Raw genomic sequence first — 22,344 nt, 5'->3', positions numbered from 1 at the left:
TCCTTTCAATTTCCAACTACTTTTTTTAATGACATTCTGAAGGAAAGCCCATTAGTAAATGAAATTCCACTGACAATTTATTTCAGCCTTTAATATATTTTCTACTAAAAATCAAGCTGTCAAGACAGAAAAATATTACTGGTTTTGTTATGACAAGAAAACAAGTGAGAATTTTTAATTCACAAAGGATGAAAACACAAGACATTGATCTCATTATACATACAATATTACAATAAGCTGATTAGCTGTGGACTATTAAAACATTTAAGACTTCACATACACACAGGTGTACTTTGAAACAAGAAACACAGGACAATTTTAATCTTTGATATGTCATAACTACCAAGAGAAAGAACATCACTGATTTGAGTCTAATTGTTTTCCTGGCATACAATCACTATATAGGCCAGGCCTAAAGCATACTGTATATTGTTAAGGACATCTTTAGGCAAATATAAACATTCTCATTTGGGAGCTTTTTCTCCCTACCCAAAACAATGCTTTCCCATTGCTGTCAAGTAGCTTGCTTTGTTATCAATTTAACAAGATCACAACAACAAACAACATTTTCACCACAAAACTCAGGTGAGAGGTTTTTACGCAGGTCATACAAAAAATATTTGTCCCCAAGAAAAGTAATCTGTAAATTACAGATGCAACCCTAAGAAAAAGTGTCTTGGCTACAAATCATTCACTTTCAAATATTGATGAAGAAATAAAGAATGGAGGGGGTGGGAGGGGTGGGAGGCGATGGGAGGTGATGGGAGGCGATGGGAGGTGATGGGAGGGGATTCGAGGGGGTGGGAGGGGGTGGGAGGGGGTGGGAGGGGAGGCGAGGGGAGGGGAGGGGTGGAGAGGGGAGGGGAGGGGAGGGGTGGAGAGGGGAGGGGTGGGAAGGGTGGGAGGCGAGGGGTGGGAGGGGAGGGAGGGGAGGAGTGGGAGGGGTGGGAGGGGAGGGGAGGGGTGGGGTGGGAGGGGAGGGGAGGGGTGGGGTGGGAGGGGAGGGGTGGGAGGGGTGGGAGGGGAGGGAGGGGAGGGGCTGGGGAGGGGTGGGAGGGGAGGGGGAGGGGGGAGGGGAGGGGGAGGGGGGAGGGGAGGGGTGGGGTGGGTGGCAGAGGCAACGGCATGGCAGGGAGCACAAAAGGTGTGAAATGAGGAAAACATTTGCCACAGGAAGTACTGGATTCAGTTGATTTTTTTTTAAATGAGGTATTATAAGAGTGTGCCAGTAAATGCAAAAACGAAACAAAATTAAAAACCAAAATGCACATTTCCAATGGAAAAAATCTCTAAACCTCTTATAGTTTTCTTTATTCAGATTAGACATTTCATATACAGCAGTTAATCTAGAAAAATACATTTTAAAAAATCTTCAGCAGACCATGCTCTCTGTAACAAAACCTTCCAAACCCTGTTTTATTATACAAACCAATCTACAATAGTAATGTAAAAAGAAATTCTCAAATTTAGCAATGTCATTTTCAATCTGACATCCCTCTAATTTACATATGGGTTTCCACTATTCGTACTGCAGAGTTAGAATTCTGTAATAAATTTTTTCTAATGTATTCTGTACATATTAAATAATCTAAAGGGTTCCTCTTGTAGTGCATTTACCATTTAGCAAGTCTATTCAGCACTGTTCCAGTACCATTTGCATTACAGTGATTTGCCTGTAAATGTAATTAAAATCTAAAAGTGCACACAGTTAACTTTCTCAAATAACGGCCTATTTCTGGAGGAAACCTAATATTCACGGAGAATTACCAATATCGTGATTAGAAGTGAGAGGTTAGAATGTACTCTGAGACTATATAACACAATTATATACATAAGCTAAAGGACAGTGAGTCTTTAGCCTGTATTTACATCAAATAACGTTGGTTTCCACAGGGTCATACCAAGAACTCAGTATGGCACCAGGTAGATTAGGATTGTTAGCTACAAGTCAGTGTAGCACAGACAGCCCCAAAATACCCTGAACTGGCTTATGCTAAATTAAACTCCAGTATATCACAGTGTTTTAAGTACTATTAGTATGCTGCTGTGCTACTCCGTAAAGACAGCAAGCCTTCATCAAGGGATCGCAACTGGGTTATAATGGGTCCTAGCAATCAGACTGCCACTGCATGCAGAAACCCCCCCAAAAAATACACAGGTTTCAGAACAGATATACTTCATTTTGTTTTAAATGCCCAGGAGCGTTTTCAAAATAGCTGATATTAAGTATTGTTCTATTGAGTGATGAACCTATTGAATCATGAGAAGAAATTCTACGTTATCCAGTTTGAGGAGAAAAAATGTAGTATTCTTACCAAATTATCCAGTGTATATGACTGGTTAGAATCGCAAGTTTTGCTTTTTACTGAAATTCAGAGTATGAAATGCAAACATTCAGGATAAAATTAATTCAAACGTACACACAGTTCTATCAACTTGCAACAAAGCAGCAAATATGAGGGCCTATCACACATCTGGACTCTCCCATTCCCTTCTGATCCCTCAGAAAAGTGCAAAATCAAAGAGTCACTGCTTGGTCCACACACAAAATACATCAGGTATAAGGACTTGGAATCTGATGAAATCCGGCTTCTATTCCACAGGTTGTCTTCAGTAAGAGTCAACGTCCGAAGATGGAATTTATCTCGAGAAGAATTAACTCTACAATCTGATTCTGGTAGACGGTATGAACTGCTATGTTGCCAGTCTCCTTCTCTGGCTTTAACAGAGTAGGACCAAACACAATTGCTATACTCTGATACGTCATTCTGTTTTTCTCTCCGTTTTCTATAACTCTAAGAGGAAAAAAAAAACTGTTAAAAGAGAAAATTTTAAAATAGGGGAAATTCTTCAAAGAGTATTATAAACAGCTTGCATTTAGAAAAGAGAAATAATGCTCATTTTCCTAAGGTATGTATAAACTATTTAACCAAACAGAATTCAGTCTGAAGAGCATGTAAAGCTTTCTTTTGCATAAACACAGCTGAAAGGTATACGTATTCTCACAAACTTTAAATGTGTGATATTTCAGCTTAGTTTTAAAAATAAGACATAGACTTGAATACCTATTACAATTCAGGGAACAATGATTCCTCCGCTAGGGTGACGGGGGGAAAATATCATTAGGGCACAGAGATTAAACTTTGAATTTTACTCATTTTATGCTATTTTTTTAAAAAATCTCTCATACTGTGATCACTTATTTTAGTAATCTCGTGTTCTTTCTATCAGAAGTTTCAGAGTGACTATGTAGTAACTCTGACCTAATTACCTTGACTTCAAGGTAACTGAATATTCCTCACTTAACCAATCTCACCCTCATCATAATTAACTTTTAGCAACAATTTCTGAACACTTACTACGTGCTAGGCATTATATAAATGCTTCACATATGAAATCTACTTCAATGTATTCTTTATACCAAACCATTTTACCTACGAGGAACTGGGGCTCAGAGAAGTCACCTTTCTCATGTTACAAAGACAGCGGACAGCACAGCCGGGCTCTGAACCCAGGTCTGCGTGGCCCTGGCCCCGGGGGGCCTGCACCACATCTCATACCTGTGCACTCCTCCGACCTTCTTTTTCCCCCTAATTACTCCTTCTCTTTTGTGGTGAGACTCTTACCTTTTGAGATGTCTAAACAGAGTCTGCATTGTGTCCTGATTTGGCTTTGGCAACTGTTTGATTAGATCCTTCACAGCAGAGACACGCTGTCTTGGTTCTTGTTCTGAAAAAAGACAATGACTGGAGATTTTGCATGAAACTGAAAGCAGTGACATTATTTTGGAACCTGGTATTTGGTAATACACAGTGACACCTGGTGGTTACATTTAAAATTTCTGGAGTAAAACAATCCTTTGAAAAAACTTGTTTAAAATATCAAACAGGGCTTCCCTGGTGGCGCAGTGGTTGAGAATCTGCCTGCCAATACAGGGGACACAGGTTCGAGCCCTGGTCTGGGAAGATCCCACATGCCGCAGAGCAACTGGGCCCGTGAGCCACAATTGCTGAGCCTGCACGTCTGGAGCCTGTGCTCCGCAACAAGAGAGGCCGCGATAGTGAGAGGCCCGCGCACCGCGATGAAGAGTGGCCCCCGCTCGCTGCAACTAGAGAAAGCCCTCGCACAGAAACGAAGACCCAACACAGCCATAAATAAAATAAATAAATAAACATAGAACAAAAAAAAAAAAAAAAATCAAACAGTGTTGTAGCAGCTACAGAAGGGTTTTCAACATCTAGGGAAAAAACTGAGTGGCATTAATTACATACTTACTAATTGCATTAACAAAATCATTGAAATGATTAAATGTAAAGAGAGGTTCTGGTAATTCTCGAAAAAACATTTTCAGTGCTCCAGTAATGACATGAATATCTTCCCATTTACTATCCTTCAAGTCCAATTTCTCATCTGGAAAACAGTAGGAACGGGAAAGTTTTTGAAATTATTTTAAACCAATTCTAACAGTCATGAGTTATTTTTTCTGTATGTAACAATATATGATCTTACCATGATTGACTGTAAACCTCAGCTTCTGGATCACTGCGAGGTTGCCACTAACTCTATAAATCCCATCAACATCCAACCCTAAGAGACAAATAACAATAATTTTATGTTTAAAGTTCTTGTTGTCTTCTTCTAAAGATGCTTTCATGTTTTAGAATTCTTATTTATTAACATTAGCCTAAAATAAAATTACTCTTTTCTTCTAAATGGCTTTTTATAGATGCTTGGCAGAGAGAGAGGGGTGGAGATTCACTCCGAATTGTCTGATAAACAGCAACGAATCCACTTTATCATGTAGACTGTGGATCACCATCTCAAGGAAATCATCTCAAACTTGAAATACTAGCAATTTAAGATAAACTTCGGCAAACACCTGAAGATAATTCAAAAAGTAAAGGAAGCCAGTAGATAAAATCAGCCCACCCGTTTCTTTGCACGTCATTTGAGAGTGTAAATGTACATATTAAGGTGCTCTCTGAATCAAAGTGCTTCTCGTATTAAGTGCTTGTAATAAATAAACTTAATACAAGCCAGCAACTAAAATAATGGTTCTATAACAACTGATAATTTGATACAGTTATTAATTTCTTTTATATGTGAAATAGAATCATTTGAAATTCACACAATGAAGCCCAAAAATTCATATATTCAGTAAATGATAATCATGCACACACTTAACATTATCTAATGTGCTACTCATTTAACTTCTAGTAAAGCCAAGTAGCATGGCATCTCTATTGTCAGGCTGAGAGTCAGAGATCTGTGACTAGCAGAAATTACACTTTATGCAAATATTTTAATTACACAAGATATTTCTGATGATATACTGATATAAGTTAATGGGACTGCAGTCAAGATACTGCTATTTTAAAAGCTAGTATAAATATTATAAACATGTTAAAATTAACCAAAACAGAAATTAGTTTTAAGTCTTCAGAAGTACAGGAAATGACATAAAGAGGATTTGTCCATTTGCACACTTTAGAGTTGATTTAGCAGTTTGGGAATGTCATCTCATTTTTATTATAAACAGAAGAAACTTCCCCTTAGTAAGTAAACACTCTCTCCTCCTGTCTCTTACACTGCTGGATCATTTCTTAATAAACAGTTTCACAATCACCACGTCCATTTTAAGCCAATGCCAACTCCCAATGGCTTCAAGGAATACCATATGCTGAATCAACCCTAAGTACTGAACATGCAATAAATGACTGCAAAGGTCTTAATTTGAAACAATACCAAAAAAATAAGTTTTTTTGCAAAAAAGATGCTTTTCTTGACAACTTATGACTATAAAGAACTTTTGGTTGCAACACTCAAAATCATAAAAATCCTAGGGATTCTGATGGCAAAACAATGGGTTGTGTGCTTAACTTTAAAAAAAAAAATTCATTTTCTTACCATATTGTTCAACATGTTCAATGCACAACTTCACAAATTTTGGCACTGTGCCATTCTCTCTCTGACACAGATTAGCAAGATTGGCTCCAAATACCTGATCTGAAAGAGATTTCAAGAAATGAGTCACCTTGCTAAACTTTAGTTCACAAAATGGCTAAATGATGCACAGTGCAACAGAAGATACCCCTGCATGCAGACACTTTCACCACAACGCACGCCTGGCTGACCTGCACTCGCCTAGCTCTTCCGACTCCAAGCTCCGAGAACACCCTCCTTCATTCCTGCCGGGCTCCCTTCTTACCTTCTCCTCCTGTGCAGAGATCAATCTTCCCCCAAACGGAGCTCCTTCTCATCACTCCTGGTCTCAGCTAAAATGTCACCTCCTTTTAGGAACCCTCTGACCATCCTAAGGCAGCCCAGTTCCCGTCACTCTCTGTTTTATCACTGTGTCAGATTCTTCACGTTAAGTCACCATTATTCTGAATTACCTTGTCTGTCTCTCATCTTTATAGAAGTTTCATGCGGGCAGGGACCCTCTAATTCTTGAATGCCAACAGGTATTCCCAGCACTGAGGCTCAAGTCCACCACTTAGCAAATACTCAAATATTTTTTAAACTATTAAAACATGCCCATCAGATTGGGAGGGATATATATACACTAATATGTATAGAACGGATAACTAATAAGAACCTGCTGTATAAAAAAATAAATTAAATTAAATCTAAAAAAAAACAACACATGCCCATCGTGTGCCAACATCTGATTTCACAAAATATATCAAAGTCCGCTCTAGTAATCTTTCAACCCAACAGCTTTGAAATTCCACATGAGTGCTAAATATTCAGGAAAACAAATAAAATACAGTATTTGAAGTGGATGAACACCACCAGAAAGTGGCAGCCGTTTATATTTCTCATTGAAAAGGTCTGACGAACAATGAGCCACAGTTTCTATTCATTTATTTGTCAGGCTTTTTTTTGAGGTTCTAAAGCTCAATGTGCTAAATTCACGTGCATTATCTGGGGGTACCTGTCTACCCTTAACTCTTTAAGGTCGCTAATTTGAATCACTTAATTAGCTGGACTCTTCCTAGAAGTTTTAAATAGCTTTTTAATGAAACTCATTTGTGTATTTTAATCTAGATGCTTTGCATAACAGATGTTTCTGCAATGGTCTTTGTTAGAAACTTCATAATCAAAGACAGCTCTAACATATATGGTATAAATTATGTTACCTTTTCCTATATTTTTATTATGAACAAATGTCTCTGTTTTGAGTCATGTGTTAGAAAATTTTATCTTTGGAATTAAACATGCTTGTAAAAACTAAAGGTATATACAAGTATATGTGATTTTAAAGAATACTTTCCTATTAAGAAAAAATTCTGTTAGTACATTATGGTTCTTATACATGAAAATAAAACGTAAAAATTAGTTAGAAAAAAACACTTTATCCTAATTTTAAAATTACCTTAAATGAAAACTGAAGGCAAACAATCAAGAATAAAATTGTACATTATTTTTTCTTTCTTTCTACAGCTAGTGATTATTTATTTGAAATTTCTTCTGATCTGTGCATCTCAAAACTAAAAATCTGTCATTCTGAAAATCTGCCACGCCATCCCATCACATCCATGTAGCTCCTCTGGTACAGGGTTTCTAAAAAGCTAATTTGGTATTTATGTCTGTTCGATGCTTTAGTTAAAATAAACTCTTCATGTGCATTAAAAAATCAATTTTAATTACTCAAATGTATTTTAATCACTGAACCTGATAACTTTATGAATAAAGAATGAGACATTTTTGCCGTTTGGAAAATTTTCAGCTTTTAATGTAAAATGTCTTATTTCCGATTTGGGCCAAAGTTCATTATTATAAACATCACTTCTACCTACCTTTAATATAACCTTTTTCACGAACAGCTTGCAAAGTAGGGCGTCGTGTAAGAAACTTCTTTAAGTTTTTCTTGGTTTTTTTCTGTTCTGAAGAATCTATGCTAGATACTTTCGTGGCTTAAGACAGATAGATATTAAGCATTTTATAAAATACTTTTTTGATGAAAATTTTTCCACCTAGTACTCAAAACGTATTAATCTCATATATAAAAAATCACAGTATATAAATTCAGTTTTTCTAACTTTAATATGGTTTAAGAGTAACACATGAAGAATCAAAAACTAACACAATTTCAAAGTGACAAACCAAATGAAACATTTCATTTTTATCACTAAACACTGACCGCAAACTGTGCCTTCTTTAGTATATGTGCCAAGACATTTGTAAGTCATTCTAATTTATATTCATTATTTCACAAATGATATAGTCTTGGACTCTCCATCAGGTTTAGACGGTAAAATGACCAGCAAAAAATAAAGTAACCAACCCATAAAACATACACAAAATCCCTACCCTTCCCCATCCTCACTGAACTAGGAGTCAGGGGATATATATGTATACATATCCATCACAATTATTTGTACTTCAAGCTAAGACTCATCATAATTATCTCTACTCCGAGCTAAGGATGGGACCACCTGGATTTCCACATTGCCTGCAGACCTGATTTCTCTTTGGGTTACAATAATAAAAATCCAGAAAGTAAATTTCTTGAAAATAACCATATTTGAAGAAAGTTGAGAGCACAAACAATATATTAGTAAAGAATTAAAACAATAAAAGTTTCGTGGTTTACACTATTATACAGTGACAGTGTCAGTAATAGGCCTAAACTTCTTAAGAATGTGGGAGAAAAAAAGGAGAACTGATTTTCTAATCATTCAGTTAATGTGAAGACCAAAAATTTCTCAGTTAAATGTGGATTTGTTAAAATAGATTTAAGCAGGTTCAAGTCACGGGTAATGGCGTATTTAAAGCACATAATTCACAAGAGGCCTGTGTTAGAAAATGCAATCCTTGGGAATTCCCTGGCGGTCCCGTGGTTAGGACTCCGTGCTTCCACTGCAGGGGGCACGGGTGCCATCTAAGATCCCGCATGCAGCATGGAGTGGCCAAAAAAAAAAAAAAGGAAAGAAAATGAAATCCTTACAACTGCTGGCGTTTCTCTGGTCCTGTACACATAATATGCGGTCTGGAGATTAAATGCACAGACATATCCCAGTCCAGAGGCGGCTACGTGGCATCCAATAGGGAACTATGGTACATATCCCGTGACTTCTGACTTCTTAGTGTCTAAGGGTCTATCTAGAATCTTAAACAGTAATTATATATTTTCCAATCAATAAAGTTCAGCTTCCTAGAGACCTCAACATAAGCGCGTTCTGTTGTGCGCATTTTTTTCTCTTGAAAGGGTATCATAATCTCTTAAAATTAATATGATGCCATCGGGGTGCATACGATTAGGCTGAAAAATGATGATGAGTTCACGAGGAGAGAGAACACTGAACCACTGAGGCTGCAACTCCTGAATCTCAGGAGTCTTGTGACACTGGAGAGTCCACTCAGCTTTTATATATTTACTCTAAACCTTCGCTAAGAGAATAAGCTCACTCAAACCACTAGCAACACAGGGAAAGAAAACTTACAACGCAATTTCTTCAGATCCTTATGGTCCTTTTCTTTGTCGTGCTTTTCTATTCCTGGTGAATCTGGTATATCCTCCTCAATCGCTTCATCGGGTTCTACTGTCTGTTGGTTAGAGATTTTCCAAACACATATTACTTTTGCTATTACTTTAGATGTAATTCTCAGAATGATCAGTAATCAACTCTTCCAAATGATTTTAGGGAACCACTTAGTATACAGGATATACGATTTAGATGTTTGATAAATCTTTAAAAGTACCCTTCTCCCCACCCCCATTGATGGCATTAACCCTGAATTTCGATAAAGAAAAAATTACTGATAATTCACAAGGATAATGCGCTTGTCCTGATGGTGATGCTGTCTTGCCTCATTTTGATCAAGTGACAAGTAAGAACAGTTAAAAGGCTGGGCTATAATCTGTGGTGACAGAACAGGACGATACTACATTGTTGGTAATTGGACAGATAAAGGTAACTAGCAGTGGTACCTTAAGTGCTTCACACCAACAATCTTTTAAAACTGCACTTTGTGTCAATAGTTAATTGACATGACTCATTACTCACGACCTACGGATATCAGGAATTGAAAGAAATCCTAGGGGGCTTCCCTGGTGGCGCAGTGGTTGAGAATCCGCCTGCCAATGCAGGGGACACGGGTTCGAGCCCTGGTCTGGGAGGATCCCACGCGCCGCGGAGCGACTGGGCCCGTGAGCCACAACTACTGAGCCTGCGCGTCTGGAGCCCGTGCTCCGCAACGAGAGAGGCCGCGATAGTGAGAGGCCCGCGCACCGCGATGAGGAGTGGCCCCCGCTGGCCGCAGCTAGAGGAAGCCCTCGCACAGAAACGAAGACCCAACACAGCCAAAAATAAATATAAAAAATAAATAATAAATAAATTTTTTAAAAAAAGAAAGAAATTCTAGAACTCATTTACAGCCTAACTACAGTCACTTTTACAAGTTAAAAAGCGGACTGAATTCTCAAAGCTAAAAACACTGCTCTGCCTTTTACTCTGAGGTCCTTTCTCCACCCAGAGTTTATTTTTGTGCACAGTGTAAGGAAAGGCTCCAATTCTTCTCGGACATCCAGCTGACCCAGCACATGCTCTACCTGGCACAGAGTGTCCAAAGGTACGTGGGTCTGTCTCCAGGCTCTTTATTCTGTTCCACAGGTCTGTATATCTATCCCATTATGGATACACAGCTTTATAAGGTCCTGACATATGCTACAGCAAGTCTTCTTCAAAGGTGTCTTGCACATTCTTAGCCCTTTGCATTTCTATATGAATTTTAGAATAAGTTTGTCAAGTTCCACCAGAAAACCTACTGGGATTTTGAATGAGATTCCAAAATCTCAAACCTACAAATTTATAAGTCACTTGGAAGAATATTATATCTTTACATAATTGAATCTTTTAATCCATGAACATGATATACTTCTCATTTAAGTTTTTGTCAATGTCTCTTAATAAAGTTTTGTAATCTTGCCCATCTCTTTGCCCTCAGTATCGTTTGCCACTTTGTAAGCAGTACACATGTAAAATTTTTAGAGTCAATTATATGTTCCTCTCTTTTCAGTTGGCTTGTTCCCTGAACCCTTAGGCCTTAATTTAAAAAGCCACTTTCTCTGCAAGGCCTCCCTTGATCCCTACACTAGATTAGCCCCTACTTAATCAGAGTTTCTATATGTTCATTATATTAACTGTTCAGTTGTCTGTCCTCCATAATCTCCTGCCTTTGACTGCAAGCTCCATGCATAAAGGTGCCGCATCCGGTTGCACGCTGCTATACCCCAGTGCGTAAGGCGCTCACATGTGTGTGAGATGGACGCAGGCACCCTTGCTTTCAAGGGATAGCGAGCACATCGCAGCGACTAGACCTGCAAGCCCGTTCTGGGTAGAGTAGAAGGTACATTTGAGAAGACAGACTGGGCTCAGGTTGTTGAACTCTAATAGGAGTCACGCAAGGCTTCTGTGCAGGGGAGGATTATAAAAGTGACATTAGGAAGTTTCATACAGTGGTGGCATTAACAATGCATTGGTGGGGGGGCTTCCCTGGTGGCGCACTGGTTGAGAGTCGGCCTGCCGATGCGGGGGACACGGGTTCGAGCCCTGGGCTGGGAAGATCCCACGTGCCTCGGAGCAAATAGGCCTGTGAGCCAGAACTATTGAGCCTGCGCCTCTGGAGCCTGTGCTCCGCAGCAAGAGAGGCCGCGATGGTCAGAGGCCCGCGCACCGCCATGAAGGGTGGCCCCCGCTTGCCGCGGCTGGAGAGAGCCCTCGCACAGAAGCGAAGACGCAACACAGCCAAAAATAAAATAAATAAATAAATAATAATTAAAAATGAATATCTGCTTATTAAAAAAAAAAGAGTAACCTATTTAAAAAAAAAAAAACAAAAAACGATGCGTTGGTGGGGGATGAGCTGAAATAAGGAAAACTGTTTAGGAGGTTACTCTTAATATCAACATTTAAAGGCCTGTCCATGGTTTCAGGAATAAATGGAAAGAAAGGGACAAGGTTCAGAAATATCACACAATATTGCAAACTGCAAAGGAAGAATTCACATGTAGATGGGTAAATAATTTGCTAGAAGAGGTAAAAGTTGGAGGCGGAAGAGTTAAAGAATACTCAGATTCCAAATCTGGGTGATTTGAACTGGGTGAATCATAAAATTTTGGAGCTTAACAGGATACTTGGAGACAATCCAGTGCAATCTCTCTGTTTTTTTTAAGTAGAAAAACTGAGACCCACAGAAGGAGAACACCTTGGTACAATCACAAACCTTATTAATAATGAAGCATCACCTATAAAGTCTCTGAAAGACATCTCCATCTCTACTAAAGCCAGTGATTCCCCAACTTTTTTTGTCTCCATTTAGTTTAAAACCTGTATCGCATACTCCCGTAAATATTCACTTTCATTTCACTTCTGTCACTGATACATGATCCTTAATCAGGAACCATGTCCCCATATGGTGAGGGAGTAAGAGTACAGGCTAAGAAAGTACAGCTTCTAGTTGTTTATTACTGCTCTTACAAACACAGCTTCAGAATATAAATGCGAGGTTCTTTCTGGTTGTAATACACATGAGAAGAAGTTTTCCAGGAACATGAGGGTACTCTGAGTAGAAAGGTCACTAGGAAAGAAAAAGTACGAATGACAAGACGACAGCTTCATGCATCTCACCATTTTGCTCAGGACCTGTTTCCACCAAATAGGATGATTTCCAAAGCATTCGCTCCATGAATAAATACTACGTACTAGGCACAGTTAGACTGTCCCTACCTCCTGAGCTATTTTTTTTTTGAACCAATGCCTCATGTGAAAGTTATGTGAGATCTACTGGTGGCAAAATCCTATAAATGACAATGTTAAGTCACTCGTCAGCCCCTGGGAATTGCTAAACTAATCACTATCTTTCCTACCTCTGCCAAAATATGTATTTTTTACAAGTATTTTTTCAAATATAAATTGGAAACTAGATATATAATAACCAGTTAGAAAGCCAAAAAAAAAAAACAGCTCTAAAGTCAAAAAAAAAAACTTACCTGCGTCAAACACATACCTGATTACTGACAGTGCTACTGAGAACTTTAAACCACTCACTGATAACAGCATCGTTATCAGACTGAATCAGCAGTTCTGTTCCTTGACGGGTTTTCAGCTTTAGAGACAAGAAGGAAAAAAAAAAAAAGTATGGTTAGTGCTTTCAATGAAGTAAATAAATACATTTAATTCAAAGTCTACAAAACCACCAGAAGACTGGATGCCATATGTTATATTAATAGTGGAAAGGTTACAGTACTCCACCGTGATGGAATTATCTTTTATTTTAGTATAAAAGAATACCAGCTGGATTATTTTACAAAACATGATGTTTTTCTCACAGTAAATTCTCAACGAAAATCTAATAATTCAGGATCCCAAACTCCGTCACACAAACAACATAAAACTTGCTGGAATCTAGAATACTTTATCATTAAAAAATAAGTTGAAGTATCTACGCTGTGCATTTTAAAAGAGAATTGAAACATAATTTGTTAAGAAATAAAATCTATAATATTTTAACATATATTTGAGAATTTCTCTCTCTGGCTAAAAAAATATATGTAGAAAGAGAATATACAAGAGTTAGACTTTCAATATTGACTATATAATAGGAAATTATAATGACTTGGCACAAAGAGAGGGCACAGACAATAAATGTCACAACCCTTTTGGACAGAAACATCACTAAATTGTCAAATCAAGAACTAACTAAAGTAAGGACACTATATATGATTCTATATGAACGCAATAACCCATTTATGTATGATCTCCTGGGCTCAAAGTTTCTCACACCTGACTGAGGAAGAATTTTGAGGTATTTATAGAAATCATTCCTTCTATTTTCTGTTTGGTAAGTGTCTGATTTTCCTTTTTCCTAGAGGAACATATGGCAATGTTTCCCAAACAACATTCTGAGATATATTCCTCAAACAGCTCCTGAAGTAATGTTTTAAAAGGCATTCCTCAAAAAAATAAAGAACTCATTATGTGATGTTAATTTGGGAAATGCTGGATTGAAAAAAGCTAAACAAGATTCTATCCTTCGAGACTTCTCAGAGTTTTGCTATTCCAGGGCGCACTGTGACCTCCTAACAGAAGAATAAAATATACACTATTGCCCAAATTTAATTGACCGTGGGACCTTCTTCATTCTGGAATGAAACAAGGCTACCTCAGGTAACAGTGACTTCCTTTCCTGCATTTCTTCTAGAGAGTGGGCCAAGGTACTCTGTTAGAGGTTCTCACTTTATAAAAATAAGGAAAAACATGCAGTCTCTTTGCTCGAAAAGAAAATTTTTTTAATAACCTAGCGGGGGAATAATTTACAGATGATGGAAGCTCCAGGTGCATGAGAACAAGCGCTATGTTAAAGCTCCAGGTGCATGAGAACAAGCGCTATCTTAAAGCTCCAGGTGCATGAGAACAAGCGCTACGTTAAAGCTCCAGGTGCATGAGAACAAGCGCTACGTTAAAGCTCCAGGTGCATGAGAACAAGCGCTATGTACAGATGATGAAAGCTCCAGGTGCATGAGAACAAGCGCTACCTTAAAGCTCCAGGTGCATGAGAACAAGCGCTACGTTAAAGCTCCAGGTGCATGAGAACAAGCGCTACCTTAAAGCTCCAGGTGCATGAGAACAAGCGCTACCTTAAAGCTCCAGGTGCATGAGAACAAGCGCTACCTTAAAGCTCCAGGTGCATGAGAACAAGCGCTACGTTAAAGCTCCAGGTGCATGAGAACAAGCGCTATCTTAAAGCTCCAGGTGCATGAGAACAAGCGCTACGTTAAAGCTCCAGGTGCATGAGAACAAGCGCTACGTTAAAGCTCCAGGTGCATGAGAACAAGCGCTACGTTAAAGCTCCAGGTGCATGAGAACAAGTGCTACGTTAAAGCTCCAGGTGCATGAGAACAAGTGCTATGTACAGAAGATGAAAGCTCCAGGTGCATGAGAACAAGCGCTACCTTAAAGCTCCAGGTGCATGAGAACAAGCGCTACGTTAAAGCTCCAGGTGCATGAGAACAAGCGCTACGTTAAAGCTCCAGGTGCATGAGAACAAGCGCTACGTTAAAGCTCCAGGTGCATGAGAACAAGTGCTATGTACAGAAGATGAAAGCTCCAGGTGCATGAGAACAAGCGCTATGTACAGAAGATGAAAGCTCCAGGTGCATGAGAACAAGCGCTACCTTAAAGCTCCAGGTGCATGAGAACAAGCGCTACCTTAAAGCTCCAGGTGCATGAGAACAAGCGCTACCTTAAAGCTCCAGGTGCATGAGAACAAGCGCTACCTTAAAGCTCCAGGTGCATGAGAACAAGCGCTACCTTAAAGCTCCAGGTGCATGAGAACAAGCGCTACCTTAAAGCTCCAGGTGCATGAGAACAAGCGCTACCTTAAAGCTCCAGGTGCATGAGAACAAGCGCTACCTTAAAGCTCCAGGTGCATGAGAACAAGCGCTACGTTAAAGCTCCAGGTGCATGAGAACAAGCGCTACGTTAAAGCTCCAGGTGCATGAGAACAAGCGCTACGTTAAAGCTCCAGGTGCATGAGAACAAGCGCTACGTTAAAGCTCCAGGTGCATGAGAACAAGCGCTACCTTAAAGCTCCAGGTGCATGAGAACAAGCGCTACCTTAAAGCTCCAGGTGCATGAGAACAAGCGCTACCTTAAAGCTCCAGGTGCATGAGAACAAGCGCTACCTTAAAGCTCCAGGTGCATGAGAACAAGCGCTACCTTAAAGCTCCAGGTGCATGAGAACAAGCGCTACCTTAAAGCTCCAGGTGCATGAGAACAAGCGCTACCTTAAAGCTCCAGGTGCATGAGAACAAGCGCTACGTTAAAGCTCCAGGTGCATGAGAACGAGCGCTACCTTAAAGCTCCAGGTGCATGAGAACGAGCGCTATCTTAAAGCTCCAGGTGCATGAGAACAAGCGCTATCTGTGCTGTGGTAACGTTTCTTGTGGGTCTTGGAAGAGAGGGAACGTTGGACAAGGAGAGACCAGCAGCCGTTGGTATTAAAGGCAGGTTCATCAGGAGTGAAAACCCGGGGTCCACTCGGGAAGTATCAACTATTCTAATCTGCCTGGACGACAGGCAGGAAAGACCCGAGACAGGAGAGATTCTCTGCAAAGACGGGCCGAACGCCCTCTGCTCTCCGCCTACGCAGCCCTGTGCAGCGTTGCCGCCCCTCCACCAGCGGGGGGCCGTGACTCCTCGGCAGCCCCGCGACCTGCTTTAGGCCACGGAACACACTGCTGTTTCACTCTCACATCCGGGCCCCAAGAAGCCTCGCGGCTCCCACTCTGGCCCGCCTGGAACCCTGACATGTGAAGAAGCCTGGGGTCACCTCCTTGAGGAGGAGAGATGGTGAGATGGAGCCCAGCCAACAGCTGGCACCAACCCTGGAGGGGGGAACTAGACTGTCAGCCCCAGTCAAGCCACGGTATGACTGAAGCCGGGTGACCGGTCCGGGGTGAGATCAGAAGAACCATTCAGCTCCGCACAGGCCAAACCAAACAAACAAAACGGTTCTTTCCTCAGGCTATTAAGTTTTGGGATGGTCTGTTAGGCAGCAATAAGTAACTGATACAGGATCATGTATTACCGCAGCGGGCTTTTAATGACAAATAGGAAGGTTTTAATTTGCTTTTTAATATTAGAGTTGGTAGGCAAAGGGAACCACACCCTTTTATTGTTGCTGGGGAAAGGCACAACTTGTGGAACAAAGGCTTGTAATACATAGTCTGAGATCCAATGATTTATGCAAATGAAGCCAGATCTTTACACCAGCTTTCTTCCTTAAATTATGATACAAAGTAACTTAATGACTAACTTTGCCTTAACTAGTCACACTGAAAGACCATTTCCTGAAATAACTCAAAACAGAACATGAAATTACTATGGTCAAGAATGTGGATTATACTTAGAGAATAATTTATTACCTCAAATACATTCTTTTTGCTGGATTTATCCTTTGAAGCCATCTCAATCGTCGCCCCCTTAAGGTCCACCGTGAACTCTGGTTTGGACTGATTACTCCCAAACTTCGTTTTAGAAAAAAGGAAAAACCTTTATGTTATATTCATGTACATGTGTGTATCCAAAAAGAATAAGGCCAATTTTATATTAACAATAAATCAAAAAGGTGGTCACCTCAAATTCCTCTTCTCTTTTTGTATTATAAAATAACAATTCCTACTTTAAATTGAAATTGAAAAATGTAAGACATGATTATATATATAGTTCATAGAAAAGGAAACAAAATGGCTCAACCTCCATCATTATAAGAAAAATACAAAATAAAGCCATAGTAAAATCTTTTTTCACCCATTAGTGCAAAAACAACAAAAAAAGTTCGATGAAAAACTGCATTGGTGAGGCTACAGAGTAATAGGCCCTCATTTGCAAGTAGGATATAGATTGGAACTCCTAGAGAAGAAAAATTGCTAATACTATATTTACAAATTTATAAACACATGTATCCTTTGGCTGAGCAATTCTATTTTTTGGAATTTATTCTAAACTATCTATGACTAGGTAAAATGATGTGTTCAAAAGGCAATATTCTTATACACGTATAAATAATATCTGACAGAAAACCAAGTTCTTTTCCACCTAATAAATATTCTCTAAACCTGATTTTGTGCTTTCAAGGGTTATTTTCTTATCAACTATTTATGTTGTCGACAACTAACAATAACTTGTAAAAGCAAAATCCTAAGCCCCATGTTCTTCTATTCAGCCTTTGCTAGAAACAAAAACTAGAGCCACATGCTCTAAAGCCTCAGCAATTTAATGAGGAACCGTGAACAGAAGAGGAAAACAGCTGACATGGGTGGTTTGAGAAGAAGCCGCACTTAGCTATTACATTTTGTTAACCAGATAAGGAAAAGATTAGAAAATATCAGAACATTTATGTTCAATATAGACCTACTCTGTATCTTGCCATCATAACTTAAATTTCTGTTTAGTCTGTTAACTGAGAATAGAAAATAGCATTCCTATGTTAGTGTAGGGTTTGGGGGTTTTAAAATCTTTAAGGGCTGATGAATTGTAATCTTTAAGGTCATAAAGATTTGTTACAGGAAATTTTATTTGCTAAAATATTTTCGAATTATGTTTGTCATTGGAAATGGATCTTACCCCCCCATCTTGTGATAACTTACCGCTATTCATAACATTAATGACTACTTCGTAGTTTCACATTTAATACATGGTTTGACTTCATCTGTTCCCGTTTACTTCATCTTTTCAGTGTGGACTTAAATAATATACTTGTTATAACTAAACAAAACTTAGGATATTATATGGAATTTATTAGTGGAATCAAAACAAAATTTAGGGTATTTCATGGAATTTTATTAGTGGTATCATAATAAAATTCACAACAAAAAATTTCAACAATTCTACAAAACCTTTGCCTTCCTTAGTACCTTTTGTCATTCAAAAGACATGTAATTAATCATAAAGCTATGATGGGCATAGATAACTTTCTGAGCAAATTTGATATATCTCAAAAGTCACAAAACTTAAATGGACACGTTTAACAAAATGATAGAAATCAACTTAATTTAACTTGTCATCATGACATGCTCTGTAGATAGTTCGCTATAAGGTAAGATATAAGTAGCCAACCAAATAAGTTATAGCAACCAAATACAAATATCAATACAATCACATGACATGGAATGCTATAAAAATGCTTCAATGTGGTTGGCAAAATTTTGGGTTTGTTATCCATTATTTCTCAAAATCTAGTCCTGCTTTTCTCTACTGTAATCATCGCTCCAATGCATTCATGGCAAAGAAAACAGAACTACCGTGGCAAAGGACATGCAACAAGAACACATACAGTGACAGCGGACACAGGAGCAGATTTTACATATGCGACAGCAGGCCGGCGGCTGACAGAGTTTGTCCAGGAAGAAAGCAGCGAGAGCAGGAGCTCAGAGACTGAGCCCTGCCGGCAGAATGACTTGATGGGAAAAGGGAAGAAAATGACGATGTCATTACAGTGCACAATGGCAAAGTGACGTACAAGAGAAAACCATAACAGAACCAGCGAGGACAAAAATAGGACTCTGTAAGCAGGTAACACAGGCCAAGCTGCACCTCCAAAATATTTTTCAAAGGCCCTAGAATTTATCTCAGAGTATTTTCTGACTTCTGAATTTATTCTATAAATTCATGTTTTATTTTTAAGATGAATGCTTTATACAACTTACTTTAAGCTAACTTGCTCTCCCGTATACTCACAATGGAAGCCTTGGGGGAATGGAGAGGAGTCCCTGAGCCCCTCCTGTGGTCTGCGGGCCTCGTCCTCTGGTCCCTGTCTGCGTCCTCTCTTGGGAGAGGCCCTGCCACCCAGCTTGCCCTCCCCTTCCTCTAGGACAGTGGATCTCAACCAGAGGCGATTCTGCCACCCGGGGACGTCTGGCAATGTCTGGAGACGCTTTCAGTTGGAGGTGGGGTGCTGCCGTTACCTGCTGAACCCCCCAATGCATAAGACAGTCCCCACAACAAAGTATTATCTGGTCCAAAGAAGCCACTACTTTTAGAAATTTGAAAGCATCATATAAATGAATTTGAACAACTACCGATATCTGTGGGGTGACTTTTGAAATACTCAAGGAATATGAGTATTTAAATCTGCAAGGAACACAGTGTATGTCGTGTCGTCTTGTGACTGTGCACGTGCTGGTCCCCCTGTTACAGTGTAAGCTCTGAAGACGGGGGTCACGTTACTTACTTCTGAACCCCCAAGCCTAACACCAGGCCCAGAACAGAGCAGGCTTTTATGTCTGCTGAACAAATGAGGTGAAGGAAGTAAGAAAAGGGCAAGTAAAATTTAAGTTACTGATATAACAACCCGGGAGATAACTAATATTTTCCGGAAAACAAGTGACGTCTACCTATCCCACGGAGAAGGAAAGGCTCGCTGGATTCTGGATGATACAGCATTGGTGTAAAATTATCTTAGAGTGGAGCTGCGTGTGGCATATGCACATTTCATTTACTCAGTTTTTACTACCCATGAAACCAAAAATAAACACAAAGCATGAATGGTTTTCTAAACACAGAGCTTCAAACAGTACGGATGATTTTGCCCAGCATCCCATCGATGAGTATATGCCCTGGAGTCGACTGTAAGATTTGAACTGGCTATTTCTTCCAGTGGATCTCGGTATAGGTTTTTGCACCAGGTGTGAAACTAATCTGTAAAGAACCATACTTCTCCAGCATGGCCCCGGAACAAACCATCTGAACCCAACTGAAGGAAGAGCAATCTCTTCTAACATCAAAGGAAAAAACTGGCTCTGCGAGAGACCGACTTCTCACAGCATCTTCCTGAGAGACACTCAAGGGAAATTTTCACTGTAGGTGATTTTTGTCTTTTGGGCTTATGTGTTAGCCTCAGGTTAGGTGTGATTTCACTGTATAAACAGGATAACATTTTACCTACGAAAGATCTAGCTGGTGACCAAGCAGGGAAATAAAGCTAGGATTCTTTCAAACCCTTTTTGAGCAATCCTAATTACAGAGTTAATTAAGAAGCATCTTGCATATTTCATCAATTTTTAATATTCATGAGTGTTGTATATGCCAAAATATATTACACATACTTACACACTTTTTATTTGAATAATCTTACTAGCTTTTACTTAGGCCACTTAAATTAGTTTTCGTTCCCCTTAATATGTGTTACATATGGGAAGAAAAAGCAAGGCAGTTTGAGATTTTTTAATTAGCCATAAAATAAAAATTAAGAATTGACTGAAAAAAAAAAAAAAAAAAAAAAGAATTGACTGTATAAACAAGCATTTTATCATATCTGTTTAGTTTTTAAGACTATAAAACACCGTGTGACTATATTTTATTTAATTATACCAACCTGAAATGATTACCATAATGTACTGTATTATTAACAACATATTAATAAAATTTCATTTAAAGGCAAAAATTCAAAGAGTAAATCTCTAAAGTTAAAACTCCATTAAGAATTCTCCAATTTCAAAATTGGCTAGCTCAGTGAATTTTAAGCTACGCTTCTGCTATTACCACATGGTAATGCAATAACACAACTTTAGCTGATAAACAGAAATACCCCACACCCTCTGTCAGCATTAGTTTTAATCATGAGTTCTGAATTATGTAAGGTCTTCAAGAGACCTTCATAAAATGCAACCAGCCTGTACTAATGGTTCTGTGCCAGGGTATTCACTTAACATCTTCAAATTTTTTTAAAAATTTCATTTTCTTTAAATCACATACATTATCTGCCTACCTCAATGATGCCTCACTTACCAAAATGATCTATGTACTTGCTTTATCTGTATACACCACAACCTTCAATATTTAGGGGTCAGTAATTATCAAACAAATGACCATTATCCAGCTTTCTTCAGGAACTTTTTTATTATTTTAATCTCTAATTGCTTCTCCATTCCTTTTCTTTCATTCACTTCACTCAGTTTCAAATAAAAGTTGAGCCACGAGTAGGAAGAAGAAATTTAACTGCATCTTCTTCTAGAAATGCATTAATATAAACAAAAAAGTACCATATGCTTCACCTCAGGGGAAAAAGGAGAAATAATTATCAATTTACTTTAAGACAAGTCAAACAAAAATTTCAATCTTTTAATGTGGAAAGCATATCACAGGTCAGTTCCACTGTACTGGCTGACCAAAGAGCAAATCAAAGCATCAGTGAAGCAAAAGGGAAGAAACATTCCAGAAAGTTCACATTCGTGCTCAGTCCAGCAGATTTTTGGGGTTGCCATATCAGAGTATTAGAGGACTAATATGCTCTGTGGCAGTCCTGGCTCAGAACAATGTTACATGGTTGCACTGTAAATGTAGATGACTAAAATTTGCTTGAATTTTACAAATGGATTTCTCTTTTATCAAACGTAAAGTCAATAGGTCCTGTTAATTTTAAATCAACTCCGTAATTGTAAGAAATACTGGTTAAGGCAGGATATAAAGCAGACTAAAAACATTAGACTAATTTCATTTTAAAACCTTTTTGGAAATATCCAGAGCATGGACTCTGGAGCCAAAATGGTACCCAGATCTGTCACTTAGTAGCTGTAAGACCTTGAGCGAGGCACTGAACTGTTTTCTCATCTCCAACAGGGGAAGAGGGAATGATAAACGGTACTCTCCCAGAGTTAAGAGGATAATATATATACCATCCTCTACACTTAGAACAGGACCTAATACATTTTCAGCATTCAAAAAATGTTAGCTATTATGACATGTCACAAATTATAATTTTTGGTATTTGTATTACAAATAACCAAGGAGTAACGATAGTAAACACTCAAATATACGAAAAGCTTCAAAGTCCCAC

The 22,344-nt window shown here is 38.8% G+C and overlaps 1 protein-coding gene across 7 annotated transcripts in view; it reads right to left on the bottom strand.

The window, feature by feature from the left end:
• Nucleotides 1-1,040: 1,040 nt before the first annotated feature.
• The window catches only part of ARHGAP12 (Rho GTPase activating protein 12), a 113,087-nt gene continuing 91,783 nt past the window's right edge, over nucleotides 1,041-22,344 (bottom strand). For 4 of the 7 annotated variants that reach the window (XM_068562174.1, XM_068562175.1, XM_068562176.1 and 1 more), the window contains 9 exons: nucleotides 16,934-17,035; nucleotides 13,015-13,113; nucleotides 9,450-9,552; nucleotides 7,803-7,919; nucleotides 5,908-6,006; nucleotides 4,510-4,587; nucleotides 4,276-4,410; nucleotides 3,627-3,729; nucleotides 1,041-2,795 (listed from right to left, as the gene is read on the bottom strand). In XM_068562174.1, coding sequence (XP_068418275.1) covers nucleotides 2,621-2,795; nucleotides 3,627-3,729; nucleotides 4,276-4,410; nucleotides 4,510-4,587; nucleotides 5,908-6,006; nucleotides 7,803-7,919; nucleotides 9,450-9,552; nucleotides 13,015-13,113; nucleotides 16,934-17,035 — 1,011 coding nt within the window. In that variant the 3' untranslated portion in view covers nucleotides 1,041-2,620. The remainder of the gene's footprint in view (nucleotides 2,796-3,626; nucleotides 3,730-4,275; nucleotides 4,411-4,509; nucleotides 4,588-5,907; nucleotides 6,007-7,802; nucleotides 7,920-9,449; nucleotides 9,553-13,014; nucleotides 13,114-16,933; nucleotides 17,036-22,344) is intronic. The other 3 variants (XM_068562184.1, XM_068562193.1, XM_068562204.1) reach the window with 1 other exon arrangement.

Source organism: Eschrichtius robustus, chromosome 1, assembly GCF_028021215.1.
Source record: "Eschrichtius robustus isolate mEscRob2 chromosome 1, mEscRob2.pri, whole genome shotgun sequence".
NCBI lineage: Eukaryota > Metazoa > Chordata > Mammalia > Artiodactyla > Eschrichtiidae > Eschrichtius > Eschrichtius robustus.
This window is presented reverse-complemented; position numbering and strand designations above follow the sequence as displayed.